At 44.8% G+C, this 26129-nt stretch overlaps 1 protein-coding gene across 1 annotated transcript in view; it reads right to left on the reverse strand.

The window, feature by feature from the left end:
* The window catches only part of esd (esterase D/formylglutathione hydrolase), a 99531-nt gene that overhangs the window by 32808 nt on the left and 40594 nt on the right, over positions 1–26129 (reverse strand). The window contains exons 3-5 of the mRNA XM_072260930.1: positions 13492–13580; positions 11003–11101; positions 9976–10100 (exon numbers count right to left, since the gene is read on the reverse strand). Of these exons, the coding sequence (XP_072117031.1) occupies positions 9976–10100; positions 11003–11101; positions 13492–13580 (313 nt within the window). The remainder of the gene's footprint in view (positions 1–9975; positions 10101–11002; positions 11102–13491; positions 13581–26129) is intronic.

Here is a 26129-nt window from a genome sequence, read left to right on the forward strand (position 1 = left end):
AGACAGGGCGAAATTGTAAAAGGTATCAAGGTGGCAGGAACAGAACAGAAGGTGGCGCTATTCGCAAATGACATTTTAGTCTATTTGAAAGAACCAGAAAAATAATCATTTATAGGATTGCTTACACTGTTGGATGAGTTCGGGAAAATATCAGGTTATAAAATTAATGTAAAGAAAACACAAGCTTTGTCCACAGCATCCAAAAAACTGCAGGAGATATATGATCTTAAGTGGGAAGCTAAATCATGAAAATATTTAGGAATAACCCTGCCAAAAGATCTTTCAACATTGTTACAGGTAAATTATGGGCCATTAATTTCAGAGATAAAAGCAGATATACATAGGTGGAATCTTATCCCCTTTTTAAGTTTCAATTCAAGGATATATACCATAAAAATGAATATTCTCCCTCGGTTACTTTACCTTTTCTGGACTTCACCTGTGGAGGTGGACGATAATCAATTCAAGGAATGGGACATATGGATTTCCCGCTTTATCTGGCGAGGAAGGAAACCTAGAATCTGATTTAACACCTTACAGTTAGGAAAGGAAGAAGGAGGTATGGCACTTCCTTGTTTGAGAGTTAGTGTTACAAAATACACGTGGACTAAGATGTTAACTGTCCCGTGCTATTACCAGTGGGATTATCAGTTGATCTGCCACCCGTCTTCAGGAGTTTCGGCCCGCTTATGATCAAGTTCCGGTGAGGAAGATAAAGAATGGTAGGGTGAAGGAACCATGGGTGACAAGTGAGGTGGAAATTCTAGTCAGGTGGAAGAAGGCAGCATACATGAGGTTTAGGAAACAAGGATCAGATGGGTCGATTGAGGAATATAGGTAAGCAAGAAAGGAGCTTAAGAAGGGGCTGAGAAGAGCAAGAAGGGATCATGAGAAGGCCTTGGCGGGTAGGGTAAAGGAAAACCCCAAGGCATTCTTCAATTATGTGAAGAACAAAAGGATGACAGGAGCGAAGGTAGGACTGATTAGAGATAAAGGTGGGAAGATGTGCCTGGAGGCTGTGGAAGTGAGCGAGGTCCTCAATGAATACCTCTCTTCGGTATTCACCAATGAGAGGGAACTTGATGATGGTGAGGACAACATGAGTGAGGTTGATGTTCTGGAGCATGTTGATATTAAGAGAGAGGAGGTGTTGGAGTTGTTAAAATAAATTAGGACAGATAAGTCCCCGGGGCCTGACGGAATATTCCCCAGGCTGCTCCATGAGGCGAGGGAAGAGATTGCTGAGCCTCTGGCTAGGATCTTTATGTCCTCGTTGTCCATGGGAATGGTACCGGAGGATTGGAGGGAGGCGAATGTTGTCCCCTTGTTCAAAAAAGGTAGTACGGATAGTCCGGGTAATTATAGACCAGTGAGCCTTACATCTGTGGTAGGAAAGCGGTTGGAAAAGATTCTTAGAGATAGGATCTATGGGCATTTAGAGAATCATGGTCTGATCAGGAACAGCCAGCATGGCTTTGTGAAGGGCAGATCATGTCTAACAAGCCTGATAGAATTCTTTGAGGAGGTGACCAGGCATATTGATGAGGGTAGTGCAGTGGATGTGATCTATATGGATTTTAGTAAGGCATTTGACAAGGTTCCACACAGTAGGCTTATTCAGAAAGTCAGATGGGATCCAGGGAAGTTTGGCCAGGTGGATTCAGAACTGGCTTGCCTGCAGAAGGCAGAGGGTCGTGGTGGAGGGTGTACATTCAGATTGTGACTAGTGATGTCCCACAAGGATCTGTTCTGGGACCTCTACTTTTCGTGATTTTTATTAACTACCTGGATGTGGGGGTAGAGGGGTGGGTTAGCAAGGTTGCAGATGACACAAAGGTCCGTGGTGTTGTAGATAGTGTAGAGGATTGTCAAAGATTGCAGAGAGACATTGATAGGATGCAGAAGTGGGCTGAGAAGTGGCAGATGGAGTTCAACCCGGAGAAGTGTGAGGTGGTACACTTTGGAAGGACAAACTCCAAGGCAGAGTACAAAGTAAATGGCAGGATACTTGGTAGTGTGGAGGAGCAGAGGGATCTCGGGGTACATGTCTACAGATCCCTGAAAGTTGCCTCACAGGTGGATAGGATAGTTAAGAAAGCTTATGGGGTGTTAGCTTTCATTAGTCGAGGGATAGAGTTTAAGAGTCGCGATATAATGATGCAGCCCTATAAAACTCTGGTTTGGCCACACGTGGAGTACTGTGTCTAATTCCGGTCGCCTCACTATAGGAAGGATGTGGAAGCATTGGAAAGGGTACAGAGGAGATTTACCAGGATGCTGCCTGGTTTAGAGAGTATGGATTATGATCAGAGATAAAAGGAGCTAAGGCTTTACTCTTTGGAGAGAAGGAGGATGAGAGGAAACATGATAGAGGTGTACAAGATAATAAGAGGAATAGATAGAGTCGATAGCCAGCGCCTCCTCCCCAGGGCACCACTGCTCAATACAAGAGGACATGGCTTTAAGGTAAGGGGTGGGAAGTTCAAGGGGGATATTAGAAAAAAGTTTTTTACTCAGAGAGTGGTTGGTGCGTGGAATACACTGCCTGAGTCATTGGTGGAGGCAGATACACTCGTGAAGTTTAAGAGACTGCAAGACAGGTATATGGAGGAATTTAAGGTGGGGGGTTATATGGGAGGCAGGGTTTGAGGGTCAGCACAACATTGTGGGCCAAAGGGCCTGTACTGTGCTGTACTATTATATGTTCTATGTTATTCAACCAACTTGCATTACTTTGGTATAGGGATCATGCTGTTCACTGAGCCACATAGTAATGTATAGGGCAGTCAGTCGGGGCATTACGGAGTTAGGAAGTTATAATGCAGTTATAGAAGACCTTAATGAGGCTACACTCAGAGTATTGGGTACAGTTTTGATCACCTGTTATGAGAAAGATGTTATTACACTAAAGAAGCACAAAAAAGATTTACAAGATGAATTACAAGGAAAGGTTGCATAGGTTAGGACTTTATTTCTCGGACCGGAAGAGACTGAGGAATAACCTGATCAAGGTATACAAGATCATGAGGGGCATGTACAAGGTAAAAGCACAAAACTTTATTTCCCAGGACAGGGTGCGTAAACAAGAGTGCATAGCTTAAGATCAGAGGCATAAGATTTAAAGGAACATCAGAGACAGCTTCTTCACACAAAGTTATCATGTTAGCAACACTGAAAAGCCAGCTAACTAAGTACATGAATAGGAGGTGCCTTTGCAGGTTATGGGCAGATGGCTACGGAATATTTCCATGCTGTAGGAGTCAATGACTCAGTTTGCACTGGAACAAACGCTGTTTTGCTCTAATTCTACCAAATTTATGCTTAATGTATATTATTCTTGTGAATGCTGTGTATCTGATGCTATATTCCTGTGGGGAAGGGCCTAGAAAAGGTGGCCTAAAAATTGCCCATTAGATCACTCACCTGGATAGGTTACCGCACCTATCGGGTTATTCCACTACTGCGGTCGAAACAGACAATAGACAATAGGTGCAGGGGTAGGCCATTTGGCCCTTCGAGCCAGCACCGCCATTCACTGTGATCATGGCTGATCATCCACTATCAGTATCCAGTTCCTGCCTTATCCCCATAACTTTTGATTCCACTATCTTTAAGAGCTCTATCCATCTCTTTTTTGAAAGCATCCAGAGACTTGGCCTCCACAGCCTTCTGGGGCAGAGCATTCTATATATCCACCACTCTCTGGGTGAAAAAGTTTTTCCTCAACTCCGTTCTAAATGGCCTACCCCTAATTCTTAAACTGTGGCCTCTGGTTCTAGACTCACCCACCAGCGGGAACATGCTTCCTGCCTGCAGCGTGTCCAATCCCTTAATAATCTTATATGTTTCAATAAGTTCCCCTCTCAGCCTTCTAAATTCCAGAGCATACAAGCCCAGTTGCTCCAATCTTTCGACATATGACAGACCTGCCATCCCAGGAATTAATCTTGTGAACCTACGCTGCACTCCATCTATAGCAAGAATGTCCTTCCTCAAATTTGGAGACCAAAACTGCACACAGTACTCCAGGTGTGGTCTCACCAGGGCCCTGTACAGCTGCAGAAGGACCTCTTTGCTCTTATACTCAATTCCCCTTGTTATGAAGGCCAGCATGCCATTAGCTTTTTTCACTGCCTGCTGTACTTGCATACTTGCTTTCAGTGGCTGATGTACAAGAACAGCTAGATCTCGTTGTGCTTCCCCTTTTCCTAACTTGACTCCATTTAGATAATAATCTGCCTTCCCGTTCTTACCACCAAAGTGGATAACCTCACATTTATCCATATTAACCTGCATCTGCCATGCATCTGCCCACTCACCCAGCCTGTCCAAGTCACCCTGCATTTCATAACATCCTCCTCACATTTCACACTGCCTCCCAGCTTTGTGTCATCAGCAAATTTGCTGATGTTACTTTTAATTCCCTCATCTAAATCATTAATATATATTGTAAACAGCTGCGGTCCCAGCACTGAACCCTGTGGTACCCCACTGGTCACCGCCTGCCATTCCGAAAGGGACCCGTTAATCGCTACTCTTTGTTTTCTGTCAGCCAGCCAATTTTCAATCCATGTCAGTACTCTGCTCCCAATACCATGTGCCCTAATTTTGCCCACTAATCTCCTAAATGGGACTTCATCAAAGGCTTTCTGAAAGTCCAGGGACACTACATCCACTGGCTCTCCCTTGTCCATTTTCATAGTTACATCCTCAAAAAATTCCAGAAGATTAGTCAAGCACGATTTCCCCTTCGTAAATCCATGCTGACTCAGACCAATCCTGTTACTACTATCCAGATGTGTTGTAATTTCATCTTTTATAATTGACTCCAGCATCTTTCCCACCACCGACGTCAGGCTAACCAGTCTATAATTCCCTGTTTTCTCTCTTCCTCCCTTCTTGAAGAGAGGGACAACATTAGCCACCCTCTAATCCACAGGAACTGATCCTGAATCTATAGAACATTGGAAAATGATTACCAATGTGTCCACGATTTCTAAAGCCACCTCCTTAAGTACCCTGGGATGCAGACCATCAGGTCCTGGGGACTTATCAGCCTTCAGACCCAACAGCCTATCCAACACCATTTCCTGCCTAATATAAATTTCCTTCAATTCATCCATTACCCTAGGTCTTTTGGCCACTATTACATCTGGGAGATTGTTTGTGTCTTCCCTAGTGAAAACAGATCCAAAGTACCTGTTCAACTCGTCTGCCATTTCCTTGTTCCCCATAATAAATTCACCCGCTTCTGTCTTCAAGGGCCAAATTTTGGTCTTAACTATTTTTTTCCTTTTCGCATACCTAAAGAAGCTTTTACTATCCTCCTTTATATTCTTGGCTAGTTTACCTCCGTACCTCATTTTTTCTCCACGTATTGCCTTTTTACTTACCTTCTGTTGCTCTTTAAAAGTTTCCCAATCCTCTGGCTTCCCACTCGTCTTTGCTATGTTATACTTCTCTTTTATTTTTATGCTGTCCATTACTTCCCTTGTCAGCTACGGCCTCCCCTTACTCCCCTTAGGATCTTTCTTCCTCTTTGGAACGAACTGATCCTGCACTTTCTGCATTATTCCCAGAAACACTTGCCATTGCTGTTCCACTGTCATCCCTGCTAGGGTATTGTTCCATTCACTTTGTTCAACTGTAATACCGACACTTCCGAGTTTCCCTTCTCCCTCTCAAATTGTAGATTAAAACTTATCATATTATGATCACTACCTCCCAATGGCTCCTTTACCTTGAGGTCCCTGATCAAATCCGGTTCATTGCAAATCCAGTAAATCTAGAATTGCGTTCTCTCTGGTAGGCTCCAGTACAAGCTGTTCTAAGAATCCATCTCGGAGGGACTCCACAAACTCCCTTTCTTGGGGTCCAGCACCAACCTGATTCCTCCAGTCTACCTGCATGTTGAAGTCCCCCATAACAACTGTAGCATTACCTTTGCTACACCCTATATCCAGACCACTGTTTGGGGGCCTGTAGGTAACTCCCATTAGGGTCTTTCTACCCTTAGAATTTCTCAGTTCTGTCCATACTGACTGTACGTCTCCTGATTCTATGTCCCCCCTCACAAGGGACTGAATATCATTCCTCACCAACACAGCCACCCTACCCCCTCTGCCCATCTGTCTGTCCTTTCGATAGGACGTATACCCTTGAATATTCATTTCCCAGGCCCTGTCCATTTGAAGCCATGTCTCTGTTATTCCTTATAAGAAAAATAAGAAAAATACAACCTAAAACTGGCAACGTGGAATGTAAGGACTCTCCCGGACTCGTATGACATCTCTGACCGACCTCATCAGGAACAGCCTTAATCGCTGCTGAGCTGAGGCGCTATAACATCGACTTTGCTGCCCTGAGTGAGACCAGTCTCCTGGGTGAAGGCTCTTTAAGAGAGGAAGGGATGGGTTACACCTTCGTCTGGAAAGGTTTCCCCTCAGGTAGACAACATCTCCATGGAGTAGGCTTGGCCATCAAGAACACCTTTCTATCAAGTCTTACAGAAACACCTCTTGGCATTAGTGAAAGACTAATGACCTTCCGTATCCCCCTGGCAAAGAAGCATTATGCCACGCATCTCAGTGCCTATGCACCAACTTTGCCATCTGAGAATGAGGCCAAGGAAGGCTTTTTATCAGACATTGGATGAAGCTCTTTGCCGGATCTCTAAGAATGATAAAATCCTTTTGCTTGGGGACTTCAACTCTAGGGTGGGACAGAACAACAGGATATGGAGTGGAGTGCTAGGTAGGCATGGTATTGGCAAGGTGAATGCAAATGGCATGAGGCTACTTACTCTTTGCTCTGAGCATAACCTTACCATAACCAACACCATCTTCCAGCAGAAGGCAAAATATAAGACCTCGTGGATGCACCCTCGCTCTAAACATTGGCACATGATCGAAAGTGTGTCCCCCCTTGTGGATGCAAAAACCCAATAAAAAGCGGCTAAATTGCAACCGCCTGAGAAACACAGAAGCAAGAAGTGAGTTTCGACGCATCCTAGCTGAGAAACTAAGGGAGTTGGAACCTTGTCTGAGCTCAGAAAATATCATGGAACAACAGTGGACCTATATCAGCTCTGCGCTCTATTAGGCAGCAACCCAATCCATCGGCCATAAGAGCAGGAACCACCAAGATTGGTTTGACGATAACTCAGACACCATCCACAACTTGCTTAAGGACATGCACAAAGCACACCAGGCAACATTAGACAACCCATCATCCACCAGCATCAGGCAGCATTGGAAGGCAGCTCGGAGGAAAGTGCAAAAGGCAATATGGGCCATACAAAATGAGTGGTGGACTGAAAAGGTACATGAAATCCAGTCCCTTGCCGATAATAATGCAATGCATAATTTTTATAATGCTGTCAAAACCATCTACGGCCCAATAAATCAATGCGTTACTCCCCTGAAAACAACAGATGGTCTAACACTTCTAAAGAATCAGAATACCATTCTGCTGAGGTGGGCTGAGCATTTTAACACCCTGCTTAATCAGGACTCTGACACAGACCCCACCATCCTGGACAAACTGCCTGAATTTCCTCCTACCCACAACCTCAGTCTACCACCAACCTTTCAGGAGGCTCTGTCAGCTGTCCATTCCCTTACAATAAGTCCCCTGGAACTGACAATATCCCTGCTGAGTTACTGAAGAATGGAGGATACATGTGCATGAGCACCCTCTATCAGTACATCACCAAGGCCTGGACTGATGAGAACGTCCCACAGCAATGGAGAAATGCAAACATCGTTGTCATTTATAAGAACAAGGGCGACAAGGCCATCTGCGGCAATAGTAGGGGCATGTCACTCCTTTCTGGTCCTGGCTAAGGTGATGCTTCAGAGACTCATCAGCAACATCACCGAGTCAATGCTGCCTGAATCACAGTGTGGATTTAGTAAGAACAGGAGCACGATCAATATGATCTTTACAGCCCAGCAGCTTCAGGAAAAGTGCCAGGACCTGTTTATGGCCTTTGTCGACCTCTGCAAAGCATTCGACACTGTGCAAAGAGAGCTCTTATGGGATGTCCTTCTTAGGTTTGGCTGTCCCAATAAATCTGTTAACATCCTCTGCCAGTTCCACGCTGGGATGACTATGGTGACCATAGGAGGACAAGAGTCTGAGCTCTTCCTTGTACGCACCCGGGGTGAGGCAGGGGTGTGTGCTAGCACCAGTGCTCTTTAACATCTTCCTCTTGTGTGTTACCAAGCTTCTCCACAACGAGATTGAAGACAGCAGCGGTGTGGCAGTGGACGTCAGATTAGATGGCAACCTCTTTGACATCAGGAGGCTTCACGCAACCACCAAACTCCGTAGAGAGCAGGTCATGGAGCTGCAGTATACAGACGACTGTGCTCTTGTGGCCCATACTCCAGAGGATCTTCAGACTGTCCTTGCTATGGTGGTGAGAGCGTACAGCAGGATGGGGCTGACTGTCAATACCACCAAGACAGGAGTGGTTTGCCAATGGAGTACCAGTGTCCCACCCACTCTACCTGCCTTCACTGTTGGTGATGAAAAGCTGTCAGTACTGCCACCTTTCAAATATCTGGGGAGCATTCTCTCTGAGGATAGTGGCATTGACAACGACATCCACAGCCGCATTAAACAGGCATCAGCTGCCTTTGGGAGACTTCAGCGTAGAGTTTTTCAGAATAGGAGCCTTCGTCCCTCCACAAAAGTTGCCGTATACCAAGCAATCTGTGTCACCACTCTCCTTTATAGCTGTGAAGCTTGGGTAACCTACAGCTGTCACATCAAGTCCTTGGAGCACTTCCACATAAGCTGCCTTCAGCGCATCCTGGGAATTACCTGGCGTGAGCGGGTGCCTCACACTGAAATACTTGTAAAGACCAACTGCAGGAGTATTGAGACCATGATCACCCAGCATCAGCTGCAGTGGCTGAGGCACGTGATAAGGATGCCCCCATGTTGGCTACCCCGCAGAGTGTTATATGGCCAACTACATCATGGTCAATGCTCAGCTGGAAAGCCGAAGAAACGCTATAAGGACCAGATGAAGAGTGCTTTAAGGAAGTGCAAGATCAGACCCAAGGACCTGGAGAAGGTTGCTGCTGACCGTGTCACTTGGCGACAGCTGTGTAGGAATGGGATTCGTATTCTGGAGATGGGAAGAACAACCAGAAGACAGCAGAATAGAGCCAGGAGAAATACAGCCATGGTTGCCACCACTACCACATATATATGTCCCACCTGTATAGTCATTAAAGATCTCAATGTTAGAGGAGTGGATGTCGTCATCGGATTTCGATGGATAACCGAAGAGAGAAGAGAGTGATCCCTGTGATGCTGCAGCTAGTAAGTTTTCCAATGTATCTGTATACTTTTGCATATGACAATAAACTTGACTTTTACTTTCCAATCAATGACCTCCCTCAGGATTCAGGTACTACTGAGCTGAATGCCTTGATGTTAAATCAAGTCGCTGCCTGCCTTCATAGAGAGGTGGCAATGAAATGTTGTGAGGTGACTGAATATGAATGTCTGTGAATTTCTGCCACCAGCACTGTGACAGATGATGGCACTGAGCAGGTATGACTGCCAATAGGTCAAAAGCCTGTGGTCAACAGCAACTATTGCTGCGAAAAGAATGCGACTAGGGAGTGGAAACTGAAATCCTAAGATATTCTATGAGGAAATTAGAATAGGAAGTAAAACTGTTCTTGTTGGGTTAAGATATCAAACATTTGGAACGATGGAGGCAAGATGGAGGTGTTGGTGATGGCACAAAAACGCTGGGTGATTGAGGGGCTATGGTGTACCCATATAGCTTTGCAAAAGGCCAAACAGGCCTCCTTCGTTTTCTCCCATCAGGAGCTCTGCTCCTTGCTGTCCACCAACTAAACAGAGACCCTGGGAGCAAAGGTAGGGTCAGCATGTCATCAGAAATAATCCCTTCACTTCAATTTCAAAACTCTCACGCACTGTTCAACGTACCTCCTCTGTGACATATGTGTACATCCTGTAGTTGGTCTTCCAAGGTTCCTCTGAGGAATCTACAAAAAATCCAGCCCCTGTACCAAAGTCCAAGCTATCATCCTCACCAGGAATATTGCAGCCACCTACAACAACAACAACAAATCTCAGTGACCTGATTGATCTGTAAACATGAGTCAAAGTGTGACAGAAATATAGCTCATAAAACGGCCCTCAGTCTACAGCAACCATCAATCACCCACTGATACCAACTCTACACCAACGCATTTCATTTCATAGATGCTGCAGATGCTGAGAATCCAGAGCAACATACACAAAGTGCTGAAGAAACTTAGCAAGTTAGGCAGCGTCTATGGAAATGCACAAAACAGTTGAATTTTGGGACCAAACTCTATTTCAGGACTGGAAAGCAAGAGGGAACCCATCAGGATAAATAGTTGGGTGAGGGGAAGGAGGACTAGCTACAATGTGACAGGTGAATGGGAAAGGTAAAGGGCTGGAGAAGTAGGAATCTGATAGGAGAGTAGCATGGACCATGCGAGAAAACCGGGGGCGGGGGGGGCGGGTTAGTGACCAGGGGGTGCTGATAGGCAAGTGAGAAAAGGTGGGGCACCAGAGTGGGGAACAGAAGAAGAGGGAATGGGGAGGCAAAAATTACCAAAAGGAGAAATTAATGTTTACCCCATCAGGTTGGAGGCCACCCAGACAGAATATGAAGTGGCCTCATCAAGTCAAAAGAGGAAGCCATGGACTGGGGACAATTTACATCAACCAGCATCACTTTGAGATGTAGAAGGAAACCAGAACATCCAGTGAGGAGCAACCCATTCAGTCAGAAGGAGGCATGCAAACTCCACACAGACAGCCGAGGTCAGGTCTCTGGTGCTCTGCTACCTGGTCTTTTTTTTTTACATTCAATCACTATAACTGTCAGAAATGTTGAATGTGAAAATGACTTGCACATGTTAACATTGATTCAACTCTGCTTTAACCTAGTGCAAAGAAGAGAAACAGAACAGTTACTCACGAGGACTAGTGTCTGGTACCACGATAATGAGCCCAAATTCAGCAGCTGCTTGCTGACTGGATGCTTTGGTTATGAAATTCTGTTCTGTGCAGGTTAATCCTAAAGAAACCAAAGAGGACTCAGGTCAAAAGCAGGGATTTTCAGATCTGCCCATGCTTCAAGAAATAGCTTGATGTATTTTGTGAAAAGAAATGACAGAACAATAAAATACAAAGCATGCACATACTCATAAAAGATCTGAGAAAGCATAACAGCCAATAAAAAAACAGAAATTTTTAAGATACTAAATATAAAAGAGCTTTAATCAGTGGCCAATCCGGACATCAGAAGTTTTGAGAGGAGGGAACTTCAATCAGATGCACTGCCCATGGATAAAAGACAGCAGCGGGTCGTTACAGCGAAAAGGAGCTTTGACCAGTGACCAATCAGCATTTTGGATTGATTAGCAAGTGGCTTTAGTCATATAAAGGAATGGAAAGAAAAGCTTAAGTTTTTTCATTCTTTTCTTTATTTTTGCTCAGGTAGGATAGTATAGATGCCAGGCAAGTTCATGGAATGCTCCTCTTGCAGGACATGGGAAGGCAGGGAGACCTCCAGTGTCCCTGACAACTACACCTGCGAGGTGCACTGAGCTGCAGCTTCTAACAAACCGTGTTAAATAGTTGGAGCTAGAACTGGATTACGTGGCATCAACAGAGCTTTACCAAGGGGGATTTCTCGCAGGCTGGCAGTGGTCATTTAAAAAGGGAGTTTCAAGAGCGTTACTATTGTACGTGGCCTATCAGCGGCTATAACTGGACCACCAATCGTGAGTTAAACAGCAGGGAAGGTTCAGGCATAAAAGGGAGACACTGCCTAGCGGAGCGGTCATCAACTGAGTGATCTGAGACTTTAGCTCAATAGGGCTTTGCCAATAACGGGTTGAGGCGAGGTAAGTTACCTGTGAGGAATAGAAACAGGAAGTATGTCTGTGAGGGCGGTATTCTGTACGGGGTGTCAGATGTGGGATGTCCAGGCAAGGCCCAGCCTCCCAGATGGCCACATCTACACCAGCTACGTCGAGTTGAAGCTCTTGAGGGACTGGATTAGGGAACTGGAGATGCAGCACGATGACCTTCGTCTGGTCAGGGAGTGGGGAGGTGATAGTGAAGAGCTATAGGCAAGCAGTCACACTGGGGCCTTAGGAGACAGTTAAGTGGATAACAGTCAGGAGAGGGAAATGCAGGAGTCAGATAATGGAGAGTACTCCTATGGCTGTCCCCCTTAACAATTAAGTACTCCTGCTTAAGTACTTTTGGGAGGGGGGTGGGGGAACCTATCTGGGGAAAGCACAGAGTCTGGCCCTGCAGCTCAGAAGAGTAGGGAAAGGAAGAAGGCAGCAGTCATAGGGGTCTCTATAGTTAGGGAATCAGACAGGCGATTCTGTGGACGCAGGAAAGAAACGCAGATGGTAGTTTGCCTCCCAGGTGCCAGGGTCCGGGATGTTTCTGATTGCGTCCACCATATCCTGAAGTGGGAAGGAGAACAGCCAGAGGTCGTGGTACCTACTGGCACCAACGTCATAGGTAGGAAAAGGGAGGAGGTCCGGAAAACAGACTGCAGGGAATTCGGAAGGAAACTGAGAAGCAGGACCACAAAGGTAGTAATCTTGGGATTATTGCCTGTGCCACGCGACAGTCAGTACAGGAATAGAGTGAGCTGGAGGATATGTGCATGGCTGAGGGATTGGAGCACGGGGCAGGGATTCAGATTTTTGGATCGTTGGGGCCTCTTCTGGGGCAGAAGTGACCTGTACAAAAAGGATGGGTTGTACTTGAATCCGAGGGGTCCAATATCCTGGCAGGGAGGTTTGCTAAGGCTACTGGGGAGAGTTTGAACTAGAACTGCTTGGGGGTGGGAACCGAACTGAAGAGATGGAGGAAGGGGCGGTTGGCACACAAATTGAGAAAGTTTGTAGACAATGCAAGAGGGAGGATAGGCAGGTGATAGAGAAGGGGTACGCTCAGGCTGATGGTTTGAGATGTGTCTATTTTAACGCAAGGAGTGTTATGAACAAAGCCGATGACCCTAGAGCGTGGATCAATACAAATGCAGAACAGAGTTGAGTGGTTGAATGTTCAGCTTATGCTACCTCATCAACCATTCATACTAAATACAGTTTAAGAGGAAAATATACAATATTATCCAAAAGTGCCCACCTTACTTCCCAACAGTTTTGGGTGCAAGAAGCCCCATCTCAAAGCCATTTCCAACATTACGGTATATCTGAAAATATATGAGATGCAACTCCCAGTGCAGTGCTGAAGGTATAATCTTGAAATGTTTTATTTTCCAGTCATTGGCAAATTTGATTTGTTGAAACATGAAAGAGTTGACATCAAACATGTAAGGTAAAGTATCCTACTCTGGCACCTGTGCATGATGGGCACTGTGTGTAGAATAAGAGCTAAGCATGAAAATGCACACTGTTCTTTGACATTTCATATTACCTGAAAGCCAGTACAACACTGGGCATTTTGCACTCTCTGACTTTGGAGGCAGGTAGATTCCAAACCGCATCTTGCATTTCAACTCCAAGCTGTTATTCAAAGGAAACAGTACATTTTATTAAAATGTGGTAACACAACCCTCCAGTCAAAAGCAAATCAGAAAACAGTGGAAGTATGTGACTACAGGAACAGTGTAACCTGGGCAAGATTGCTGATCTGAAGAGATTCAAATAAGCATTGAATTCAGCAAAGTGAAATTGAAATGGAAAGTAAAAATAAAATTAAAACAGGCTGCGCATCTGACTGAGAAACTGCAGGTACCAAATATAAAACCAATTCTGAATCAGCCCAAGCACAAATGAACAGGTCAGGGTGCTAGGGTGAGGAGATAAAACATAGAAGAGTACAGACAGGAAAAGGCTCTGCAGCCCACTGTCATGATGTCAAATTAAACTTAATAATTTCTGCCTGTACATAGAAAATAGGTGCAGTAGGCCATTCGGCCCTTCGAGCCTGTACCGCCATTCAGTATGATCATGGCTGATCATCCAACTCAGAACCCTACACCAGTCTTCCCTCCGTACCCCCTGATCCCTTTAGCCACAAGGGCCATATCTAACTCCCTCTTAAATATAGCCAATGAACTGGCCTCAACTGTTTCCTGTGGCAGAGAATTCCACAGATTCACCACTCTCTGAGTGAAGAAGTTTTTCATAATCTCGGTCCTAAAAGGCATCCCCTTTATCCTCAAACTGTGACCCCTCATTCTGGACTTCCCCAACATTGGGAACAATCTTCCTGCATCTAGCCTGTCCAATCCCTTTAGGATTTTATACGTTTCAATAAGATCCCCCCTCAATCTCCTAAATTCCAACGAGTATAAGCCTAGTCGATCCAGTCTTTCCTCATATGAAAGTCCTGCCATCCCAGGAATCAATCTGGTGAACCTTCTTTGTACTCCCTCTATGGCAAGAATGTCTTTCCTCAGATTAGGGGACCAAAACTGCACACAATACTCCAGGTGTGGTCTCACCAAGGCCTTGTACAACTGCAGTAGTACCTCCCTGCTCCTGTATTCGAATCCTCTTGCTATGAATGCCAGCATACCATTCGCCTTTTTCACTGCCTGCTGTACCTGCATGCCCACTTTCAATGACTGGTGTATAATGACGCCCAGGTCCTGTTGCACCTCCCCTTTTCCTAATTGGCCACCATTCAGATAATAATCTGTTTTCCTTTTTTTGCCACCAAAGTGGATAACCTCACATTTATCCACATTAAATTTCATCTGCCATGAATTTGCCCACTCATCTAACCTATCCAAGTGTACCCTGCATCCTCTTAGCATCCTCCTCACAGCTGACACTGCCACCCAGCTTCGTGTCATCCGCAAACTTGGAGATGCTGCATTTAATTCCCTCATCTAAGTCATTAATATGCAGTCTTTAAGTCTGCACACTAATGTCCTGTGTGGGACCTTGTCCATATCTTTCCATACTTATGTTTCTAACAACCTATTAAACTCCACTTTTGCACCCACTTACAACACTACTCCCGGCAGCCTGTAGCAGGCACCTACCACTATCCCCTTCTCATCTTAAATCTCTCACTTTAGAGGACACAACTCTATCAAACAAGAACTAATGTGCCGAGAGAAAGGAACATAGAACATAGAATAGCACAGCACAGTACAGGCCCTTCGGCCCACAATGTTGTGCCGACCCTCAAACCCTGCCTCCCATATAAGCCTCTACCCTAAATTCCTCCATATACCCGTCTAGTAGTCTCTTAAACTTCACTAATGTATCTGCCTCCACCACTGACTCAGGCAGTGCAGTCCACGCACCAACCACTCTCTGAGTAAAAAACCTTCCTCTAATATCCCCCTTGAATTTCCCACCCCTTACCTTAAAGCCATGTCCTCTTGTATTGCGCAGTGGTGTCCTGGGAAAGAGGCGCTGGCTATCCACTCTATCTATTCCTCTTATTATCTTGTACACCTCTATCATGTCTCTTCTCATCCTCCTTCTCTCCAAAGAGTAAAGCCTTAGCTCCATTAATCTCTGATCATAATTCATACTCTCTAAACCAGGCAGCATCCTGGTAAACCTCCTCTGTACCCTTTCCAATACTTCCACATCCTTCCTATAGTGAGGCGACCAGAACTGGACACAGTACTCCAAGTGTGGCTTAACCAGAGTTTTATAGAGCTGCATCATTACATCGCTACTCTTAAACTCTATCCCTTGACTTATGAAAGCTAACACCCCATAAGCTTTCTTAACTACTCTATCCACCTGTGAGGCAACTTTCAGGGATCTGTGGATAGGTACCCCCAGATCCCTCTGCTCCTCCACACTACCAAGTATCCTGCCATTTACTTTGTACTCTGCCTTGGAGTTTGTCCTTCCAAAGTGTACCACCTCACACTTCTCTGGGTTGAACTCCATCTGCCACTTCTCAGCCCACTTCTGCATCCTATCAATATCTCTCTGCAATCTTTGACAATCCTCTACACTATCTACAACACCACCAACCTTTATGTCGTCTGCAAACTTGCCAACCGACCCTTCTACCCCTACAGCCAGGTCATTAATAAAAATCACGAAAAGTAGAGGTCCCAGAACAGATCCTTATGGGACACCACTAGTCACAATCCTCCAATGCGAATGTACTCCCTCCACCACGACCTTCTGCCTTAAACAAAGCTTAAACAAAAGGGGAAAAGTTGTTTAAAATGGATAATAATGTGCATTCGTGCAATTCTATAATTGTCTTCAGGTCAATCAGACATTATACTACAGCTCCAAAGAGGCCTGGAATTCACATGCATCACACCACAGCTTACTTACAAATGACCTTTATAGATCACTATTATAGAGAGTCCACAGAGTTCTATCAATGAAGATGCAGTGGCAGCAACTGCAGAAAATTCCTTGTCTTCAGCTGCACAGTCTCATTGTTGCTGTTCCTTTCTGCAATATCACATCGGGCAACACCCCTGCTTCTTTAGCATTTTTGTTTGTTTTATGAGGCTAAGTTGGCAGATCAACGCTCAACCTAGCACAGATGGAAAGCATGCAAAGAGTTGCTGGATTCAAACCCGGGTCCATTAGTGTGGATGCCATTACTTCACCGGTTGGCTTACAAGGTCTCATTAATGTATTATGTACTGAAAAAGTATTGTGGACATTGATTCCTAAGTCTATAATCAACTGACAAACCTTATATCTGTTCAATTGTTGAGAATATAAGATTAAAACGGATGTTATTAGATTCTAAGCGCTGGAAACACAACTGCAAACATAAGAAGGTTGAGAGTTAGGTGAGAATGCCTCAGCAAGGGTAGAGTATCAAAAGTAACAACAATTTCAATGAAGTTTAAAGTCTTCAGTTCTTCAAATAATTAAAACGACATCTACTATATCAACAAAACATGTTTAAGCTAAACCAAAATAGAAACAATATTATTTTAGTTAAGTATAAAATATCAGTCTAGGAACATTACAGCAATTAATTGGTAAAGGTTATTCAAAAGATTGCTCAGAGTCGAAAACAATGTATGATTTAAGTTCCGCCCTTAGGAAAAGACCAGGCAGTGAAAAAGAAATAACTTCAGATCTAGAGGGAAGCTTTGTTAATATAGAACACAGAACAGTACAGCAATGTTGTGCCGATCCTCAAACCCTGCCTCCCATATAAGCCCCCACCTTAAGTTCCTCCATATACCTGTCCAGTAGTCTCTTAAACTTCACTAGTGTATCTGCCTCCACCACTGACTCAGGCAGTGCAGTCCACGCACCAACCACTCTCTGAGTAAAAAACCTTCCTCTAATATCCCCCTTGAACCTTCCATCCCTTACCTTAAAGCCATGTCCTCTTGTATTAAGCAGTGGTGCCGTGGGGAAGAGGTGCTGGCTATTCACTCTATCTATTCCTCTTATTATCTTGTACACCTCTATCATGTCTCTTCTCATCCTCCTTCTCTCCAAAGAGTAAAGCCCTAGCTCCCTTAATCTCTGATCATAATGCATACTTTCTAAACCAGGCAGCATCCTGTTAAATCTCCTCTGTACCCTTTCCAATGCTTCCACATCCTTCCTATAGTGAGGTGACCAGAACTGGACACAGTACTCCAAGTGTGGCCTATCCAGAGTTTTATAGAGCTGCATCATTACATTGCGACTCTTAAACTCTATCCCTCGACTTATGAAAGCTAACACCCCATAAGCTTTCTTAACTACCCTATCCACCTGTGAGGCAACTTTCAGGGATCTGTGGACCCCGAGATCCCTCTGCTCCTCCACCAAGTATCCTGCCATTTACTTTGTACTCTGCCTTGGAGTTTGTCCTTCCAAAGTGTACCACCTCACACTTCTCCGGGTTGAACTCCATCTGTCACTTCTCAGCCCACTCCTGCATCCTATCAATGTCTCTCTGCAATCTTTGACAATCCTCTACACTATCTACAACACCACAAACCTTTGTGTCTTCTGCAAACTTGCCAACCCACCCTTCTACCCCCACATCCAGGTCGTTAATAAAAATCACGAAAAGTAGAGGTCCCAGAACAGATCCTTGTGGGACACCACTAGTCACAATCCTCCAATCTGAATGTACTCCCTCCACCACCACCCTCTGCCTTCTGCAGGCAAGCCAATTCTGAATCCACCTGGCCAAACTTCCCTGGAACCCATGTCTTCTAACTTTCTGAATAAGCCTATCGTGTGGAATCTTGTCAAATGCCTTACCATATAGATCACATCCACTGCATTACCCTCATCTATATGCCTACTACCTTTTTTGAACAAGGGGACAACATTCGCCTCCCTCCAATCCTCCAGTACCATTCCCGTGGACAACGAGGACATAAAGATCCTAACCAGAGGCTCAGCAATCTCTTCTCTCGCCTCGTGGAGCAGCCTGGGGAATATTCAGTCAGGCCCCGGTGACTTATCTGTCCTAATGTATTTTAACAACTCCAACACCTCCTCTCCCTTAATATCAACATGCTCCAGAACATCAACCTCACTCATCTTGTCCTCACCATCATCAAGTTCCCTCTCATTGGTGAATACTGAAGAGAAGTATTCATTGAGGACCTCACTCACTTCCACAGCCTCCAGGCACATCTTCCCACCTTTATCTCTAATCGGTCCTACCTTCACTCCTGTCATCCTTTTTTTCTTCACATAATTGAAGAATGCCTTGGGTTTTTCCTTTACCCGACTCACCAAGGCGTTCTCATGCCCCCTTCTTGCTCTTCTCAGCCCCTTCTTAAGCTCCTTTCTTGCTTCCCTATATCCCTCAATGGACCCATCTGATCCTTGCTTCCTAAACCTCATGTATGCTGCCTTCTTCCACCAGACTAGATTTTCCACCTCACTTGTCACCCATGGTTCCTTCACCCTACCATTCTTTATCTTTCTCACCGGGACAAATTTATCCCTAACATCCCGCAAGAGATCTCTAAACATCAACCACATGTCCATAGTACATTTCCCCGCAAAAACATCATCCCAATTCACACCCGCAAGTTCTAGCCTTATAGCCTCATTATTTACCTTTCCCCAATTAAAAATTTTCTTGTCCTCTCTGATTCTATCCTTTTCCATGATAATGTTAAAGGCCAGGGAGCGGTGGTCACTGTCCCCCAGATGCTCACCCACTGAGAGATCTGTGACCTGACCCAGTTCATTACCTAGTACTAGATCTAGTAACACACATCAAAGTTGCTGCTGACAGCAGGCCAGGCAGCATCTCTAGGAAGAGGTACAGTTGATGTTTCAGGCCGAGACCCTTCATCAGGACTAACTGAAGGAAGAGTTAGCAACAGATTTGAAAGCGGGAGGGGGAGGGGGAGATAAGAGATTTGAAAGTGGGAGGGGGAGGGGGAGATAAGACGTTTGAAAGTGGGAGGGGGGTCTAGTATGGCATTCCCCTGGTCGGCCTGTCAACATACTGTGACAGGAATCCGTCCTGGACACACTTAATAAACTCTGCCCCATATAAACCCTTGGAACTAATCAGGTGCCAATCAATATTAGAGAAGTTAAAGTCACCCATGATAACAACCCTGTTATTTTTGCACCTTTCCAAAATCTGCCTCCCAATCTGCCCCTCTGTATCTCTGCTGCTACCAGGGGGCCTGTAGAATACCCCCAATAGAGTAACTGCTCCCTTCCTGTTCCTGACTTCCACCCATATTGACTCAAAAGAGGATCCTGCTACATTACCCACCCTTTCTGTAGCTGTAATAGTATCCCTGACCAGTAATGCCACCTCTCCTCCCCTTTTTCCATCCTCTCTATCCCTTTTAAAGCACTGAAACCCAGGAATATTGAGAATCCATTCCTGCCCTGGTGCCAGCCAAGTCTCTGTAATGGCCACTACATCATAATTCCATGTATATATCCAAGCTCTCAGTTCATCACCTTTGTTCCTGATGCTTCTTGCATTGAGGTACACACATTTCAGACCTTCTACCTTACTGTCTTTACACCGTTTATTCTGCTTCTCTTTCCTCAAAGCCTCTCTGTATGTTAGATCTGACTTTACTCCGTGCACTTCTTCCACTGCTGTATCGCTCTGGGTCCCATCCCCCTCGCAAATTAGTTTAAACCCTCCCGAACCATGCTAGCAAACCTACCTGCAAGGATATTGCTCCCCCTCGAGTTCAGGTGCAACCCATCCAATCTGTACAGGTCCCACCTTTCCCAAAAGAGATTCCAATGATCTAAAAATCTAAAACCCTGCTCCCTGCACCAACTCCTCAGCCATGCATTCAACTGCCATCTCCTCCAATTCTTGCCATCACTGTCATGTAGCACTGGCAGTAATCCTGAGAACGCCACCCTTGAGGTCTTGTTCTTCAGCCTTCTGCCTAGTTCCCAAAACTCACGCTTCAGGACCTCATCCCTCTTCCTGCCTATGTCGTTGGTCCAAACATGTATCACGACTTCTGGTTGCTTTCCCTCTCATACCAGGATGTCGTGCACTCGGTCAGAGACATCCCGGACCCTGGCACCCGGGAGGCAACAAACCATGCGGGTGTCCTTCTCACATCCACAAAATCTCCTGTCTGCTCCCCTGACCACAGAGTCTCCAATGACGACAGCTCTCCTCTTCTCCGTCCATTAGGGTAAAAATACCGTAATGGGAGGTGTATAAACACCTCCAAACTTCAGATGTGGCCTACAAATTACAATGGGATACAGAAAATGCACACCAAAAGGGCAATGTTACAATATGCAGGTAAATTGGGTAAATCACGTTGGTGCTGGATTACAGGAGGGGGAGTTTCTGGAGTACTGAAATGGCTGTTTAGAGCTGCTTGAGAGCCCACTAGAGGATCAGCTATTTTGGATTGGGCGTTGTGCAATGAACCAGAATGGATTAGAGAGCTTAAGGTAAAAGAACCATAAGGGATAAGTGGTCATAATATAATTGAATTCACCCTGAAAATAGAGAGATGTCAGATGTATCAGCATTATTGTGGAGTAATGGGAAATACAGGGGCATGAGAGAGGAGCTGGCCAGAATTGATTGGAAAAGGACTCTGGCAGGGATGATGGCAGAGCAGCAATGGCTGGAATTTCTGGAAGTAATATACATCCCAAAGACGAAGAAGATTAATATTCTAGCCAATAATATTAAAGAGGATACCAAAAGTTTCTTCAGCTAAAAAAAGAGTAAAAAGAGGTTAAGAGTGGATATTGGACCACTGGAGAACAATGGTACAAAGGTAGTAATGGGGGACAATGAAATGGCAGACGAACTGAATGAGTATTTTGCATGAGTGTCTGTGGAAGACACTAGCACATGGTGAAAGTTCCAGGTGTCAGGGGCATGAAGTGTGTTAAGTTACCATAACTAGTGAGAAGGTTCTTGGGAAACTTAAAGGTCTGAAGGTAGATGTCACCTGGTGCAGATGGTGTACACCCTAGAGTAGTGAAAGAGGTGGCTGAAGAAATTTTGGAGGCAGGAGGACTGATCTTTCAAGAATCACTAGATTCTGGAATGGTTCTGGAAAACTAGAAAATTTTAAATGTCACTCCACTCTTCAAGAAGGGAGAGAGGCAGAAGAAAGGAAATTATATGTCGGTTAGTCTGACCTCAGTGGGAAGATGTTGGAGTCCATTATTAATGATGAGGTCTTGTGGTTCTTGGGGGAACATGATAAAATAGGCCGTAGTCGGCATGGTTTCGTCAAGGGAAAATCTTACTTGACATATCTCTTGGAATTCTTTGAAGAAATATCAAGCAGGATAAACAAAGGAGAATCAGTTGATTTTTCAGAAGGCTTCAGGTATCACATATGAAGCTGCTTAACCAGCTACAAACCCATGGTATTACAGGAAAGATCCTAGCATGGATAAAGCAGTGGCTATTGGCAGGAGGCAAAGAGTGAGAATAAAAGGACCTTTTTCTGGCTGGCTGCCGGTGACTAGGGGTAGTCCATAGGGGTCTGTGTTGGGAACGATTCTTTTTATGTTATATGTCAGTGATTTTGATGATGGTTATTGATGGCTTTGTTGCAAAGTTTGGACATAATATGAAGCTAGGTGGAGGGTTGTTTTGAGGAAGTAGAGAGGCTACAGGAGGACTTAGACGGATTAGAAGAATGGGCAATAAAGTGGCAGATGGAATACAATGTCAGGATGTGTATGGTCATGCACTTTGGCAGAAGAAATGAAAGGGTTGACTATTTTCTAAATGGAGAGAAGATACAAAAACCTGAGGTGCAAAGGGACTTGGGAGTGCTTGTGCAGATTTCCCTAAAAGTTAATTTGCAGGTTGATTCTTTGGTGCAGAAGGCAAATGCAATGTTAGCATTCACTCCAAGAGAACTAGAATATAAAAGTGAGGATGTAATGTTTAAACTTTATAAAGCACTTGGGAGTATTGTGAGTAAGTTTGGACCCCTTATCTGAAAAATGATGTGCTGAAACTGGGGAAGGTTCAACGGAGGTACATGAAAATGATTCCAGGTTGAATGGCTTGTTATATGAAGAGCTTCTGATGACTCTGGGCCTGTATTCACGGAAATTCAGAAGAATGAGGGGTGACCTCATTGAAATCTATCAAATGTTGAAAGGCTTTGATAGAGTGGATATGGAGAGGAGGTTTCCTTTGGTGGGAAAGTCCAAGACCAGAGGACACAGTCTCAGAATAGAGGGGCATCCTAATAGAAAGGAGATAAAGAGGTATTTCTTTAGCCAAACAGTGGTGATTCTGTGTCACAGGCAGCTGTGGAGTCCATGTCTTTATGCATATTGAAGGCAGAAGCTGATATATTCTTGATTGGTCAGGGCGTGAAGGGATATGAGGTCAAAGCAGGAGATTGAGGCTGAGAGGGAAAATTGGATCAGCCATGATGAAATGGCAGAGCAGACTCGATGGGCCAAATGCCTAATTCTGCTCCTCTATCTTATGGTCTTATGGACTTAGATGAGGGACAGGAATCCAAGCAGATTTTCTTCACTTACTCAAACCCCAAACCTCTATCCTCTAACCCATTACACATTAAAGGTTTGGGCCTTGGGGAGATTTATAGAACAGTGTGATGTACAGGTACGAGTACGTTACCTGAAAGTGGTCACACAGGTAGACAGGCTGTGAAAAGGGTAAATCAGCATGCTTACCTGCATCGGTCAGAAGACTGAGAACGAGAATTACTTGAGAGAATATGAGTTACTTATAGCAAGGGTCTGATAAAAATTAGAAATGGCACAAAGATGATTTACAACAATGTTACTGAGATTGGAGGGTTTGAGTTACAAGGAGAGACATTTTTCTCAGATGGTAGAAGACAAAGGAGTGAGCTTACAGAGATTTACAAAATCATGAAGAGTATAGATAAGGTGCCTGTCTTCTGTTCCTCAGGGGAGGGGGGTCTAAAAATTGATGGCATAAGTTTAGTCTGAGAGGAAAAAGATTTGCAAAGGACCCGAGGGGCAAGATTTTCACATAGAGCATAACAAATTTCATGACATATACCGGTGATATTAAACCTGATTCTGATGAGTATATGGAACAAGGAGCTAGGGGAGGTGGTCAAGCTGGATATAATTAATACATTTAGATGATATTTGGACAGCTTCATGGATAGGAAATGGTATTAAGTATGTCAGCTAAAAGCAAGCAAATGTGACCAGCTCAGGTAGTAGATTTGGTTGGCATGGACAAGTTGGGTTGAAAGGCCTGTTTCCCTTGCCTGTATAACTATGGCTCTATATCCTTGGTTAGAAACATTGAAAAGCTACAGCATCATACAGGCCCTTCGACCCACAATGCTGTGCTGAGCATGTACTTACTTCAGAAATTACCTAAGGTTACCCAAAGGCCTGTATTTTTCTAAGCTCCTTGTACCTATCCAGGAGTCTCTTAAAAGACCCTATCATATACGACAGGGGTTCCCAACCTTTCTTGCACTGTGGACCGGTTTAATATTGACAATATTCTTGCGGACCGGCCAACTGGGGGTGGGGGTGGGGGGGGGTGGGTAGGGTTGCCAACGTACAAAAGTAGCAGTCAAATACGTTGTGTTTACCCCGAGAAAGACTACAATGACCATGAAGCCTTGCGTGGGCACCAGTGCGTATGCGTGTACGTGCCGATTTTTTTTCCAACAAATCGTTTTTGGCGGTTCTGTTCGGGGGTGGGGGTGTTAATCAAGACCAGAATATAGGTGATAAGTGGCTAATGCACTCAATTTCATTTCTAAAAGGGTTTATCTAACGAATTTAATATTAAACACACAGCGCATATTTTCCTCGCATGAATATAGTGATAAGTCAATTATCAGGGGAGGACAGGGAAGCTTGAAGTAAGTGTTGAATGAACCTCCAGTAGAAGTTACGGAAACAGGTTCGATATTATCATTTAAAGAAAAATTGGATAGGTATATGGACAGGAAAGGAAAGGAGGGTTACGGGCCGAGTGCAGGTCGGTGGGACTGCACCGACCTGCACTCACTGACACGGATAACATGTGGTAAGAGTAAGCATTCTTACTCTAGGACTAGAAAGGCCGAGATGGCCTGTTTCCGTGCTGTAATTGTTATATGGTTATATAAGTCAATAGCATCATAATATTTTAAGTAACATTTGGATATTAGACACACAGCGCATATTTTCCCCGTATGAACATATAAAATCATTGCAACACACCAATATCGCTGAATCAGTGGGAGCCCTGGGCTTGTTTCCCTGCAACAACACAGTTCTATCGAGGGGTGATGGGAGACAGCGATACTTGAAGGGGGATCCTTATGTCCAGTCTATTCCGCAATTTAGTTTTCGTTACGTTCATTGCAGAGATATGTTGGAAATGGAAGCAACGTTTTCAGTGCATTCATGGCTAACTGAGGATATTCTGCCTTGACTTTGATCCAGAATGCCGCCAGAGATGTTATGCCAAACATACTTTTCAGCCCGCCTGCATTTGCAAGCTCGAGGAGTTGATCTTCTTCCCACGCTGACATGGATGACATGCACGTAATGACCTTGCATGCATTCAAGCTCAACAGTGGCCATGACAGGGAATGAGGAAAGGCGCAGCTGACTCATATCGCCAAATCATATCGTTTCCTCGCAGCCCGGTAGCACATGCTTTGCAGTCCGCTACCGGTCCGCAGCCCGGTGGTTGGGGACCGCTGATATACGACTCCACCAGCGTGCACTCCATGCACTCATCACTCGCTGTGTAAAAAATTTATCCCAGACATCTCCTCTGTACCTACTTCCAAGCACCTTAAAACTGTGCTTCTCGTTTTAGCCATTTCAGCCCTGGGAAAAAGCCTCTGACTCTCCACACGATCAATGCCTCTCATCATCTTATACATCTCTATCAGGTCACCTATCATCCTTCGTCGCTCCAAAGAGAAAAGGATGAGTTCACTCAACCTATTCTGATAAGGCATGCTCCCCAATCCAGGCAACACCCTTGTAAATCTCCTCTGCACCCTTTCTATAGTTTCTACATCTTTCTGTAGTGAGGTGACCAGAACTGAGCACAGTACTCCAAGTGGGGTCTGACCAGGGTCCTATATAGCTGTAATATGACCTCTCAGCTCTTAAACTCAATCCCATGGTTGATGAAGGCTAATGCACCATTTGACTTCTTAACCACAGAGACAACCTGCGCAGCAGCTTTGAGTATCCTATGTACTCGGACCCCAAGATCCCTCTGATCCTCCACACTGCCAAGAGTCTTACCGTTAATGTTATATTCTGCCATCATATTGGACCTACCAAAATGAACCACCTCACACTTATCTGGGTTGATCTTCATCTGCCACTCCTCAGCCCAGTTTTGCATCCTATCAATGTCCCACTGTAACCTCTGACAGCCCTCCACACTATCCACAACACCCCTAACCTTTGTATCATCAGCAAATTTACTCACCCATCCCTCCACTTCCTCATGCAGGTCATTTATAAAAAGCACGAAGAGAAGGGGTCCCAGAACAGATCCCTGAAGCACACCACTGGTCACAGACCTCCATGCAGAATATGACCCCTCTACAACCACTCTTTGCCTTCTGTGGGCAAGCCAATTCTGGATCCACAAAGCAAAGTCCCCTTGGATCCCATGCCTCCTTACTTTCTCAATAAGCCTTGCATGGGGTACCTTAT

This window comes from Mobula birostris, chromosome 6, assembly GCF_030028105.1.
Source record: "Mobula birostris isolate sMobBir1 chromosome 6, sMobBir1.hap1, whole genome shotgun sequence".
In the NCBI taxonomy this organism is placed as follows: Eukaryota; Metazoa; Chordata; class Chondrichthyes; order Myliobatiformes; family Myliobatidae; genus Mobula; species Mobula birostris.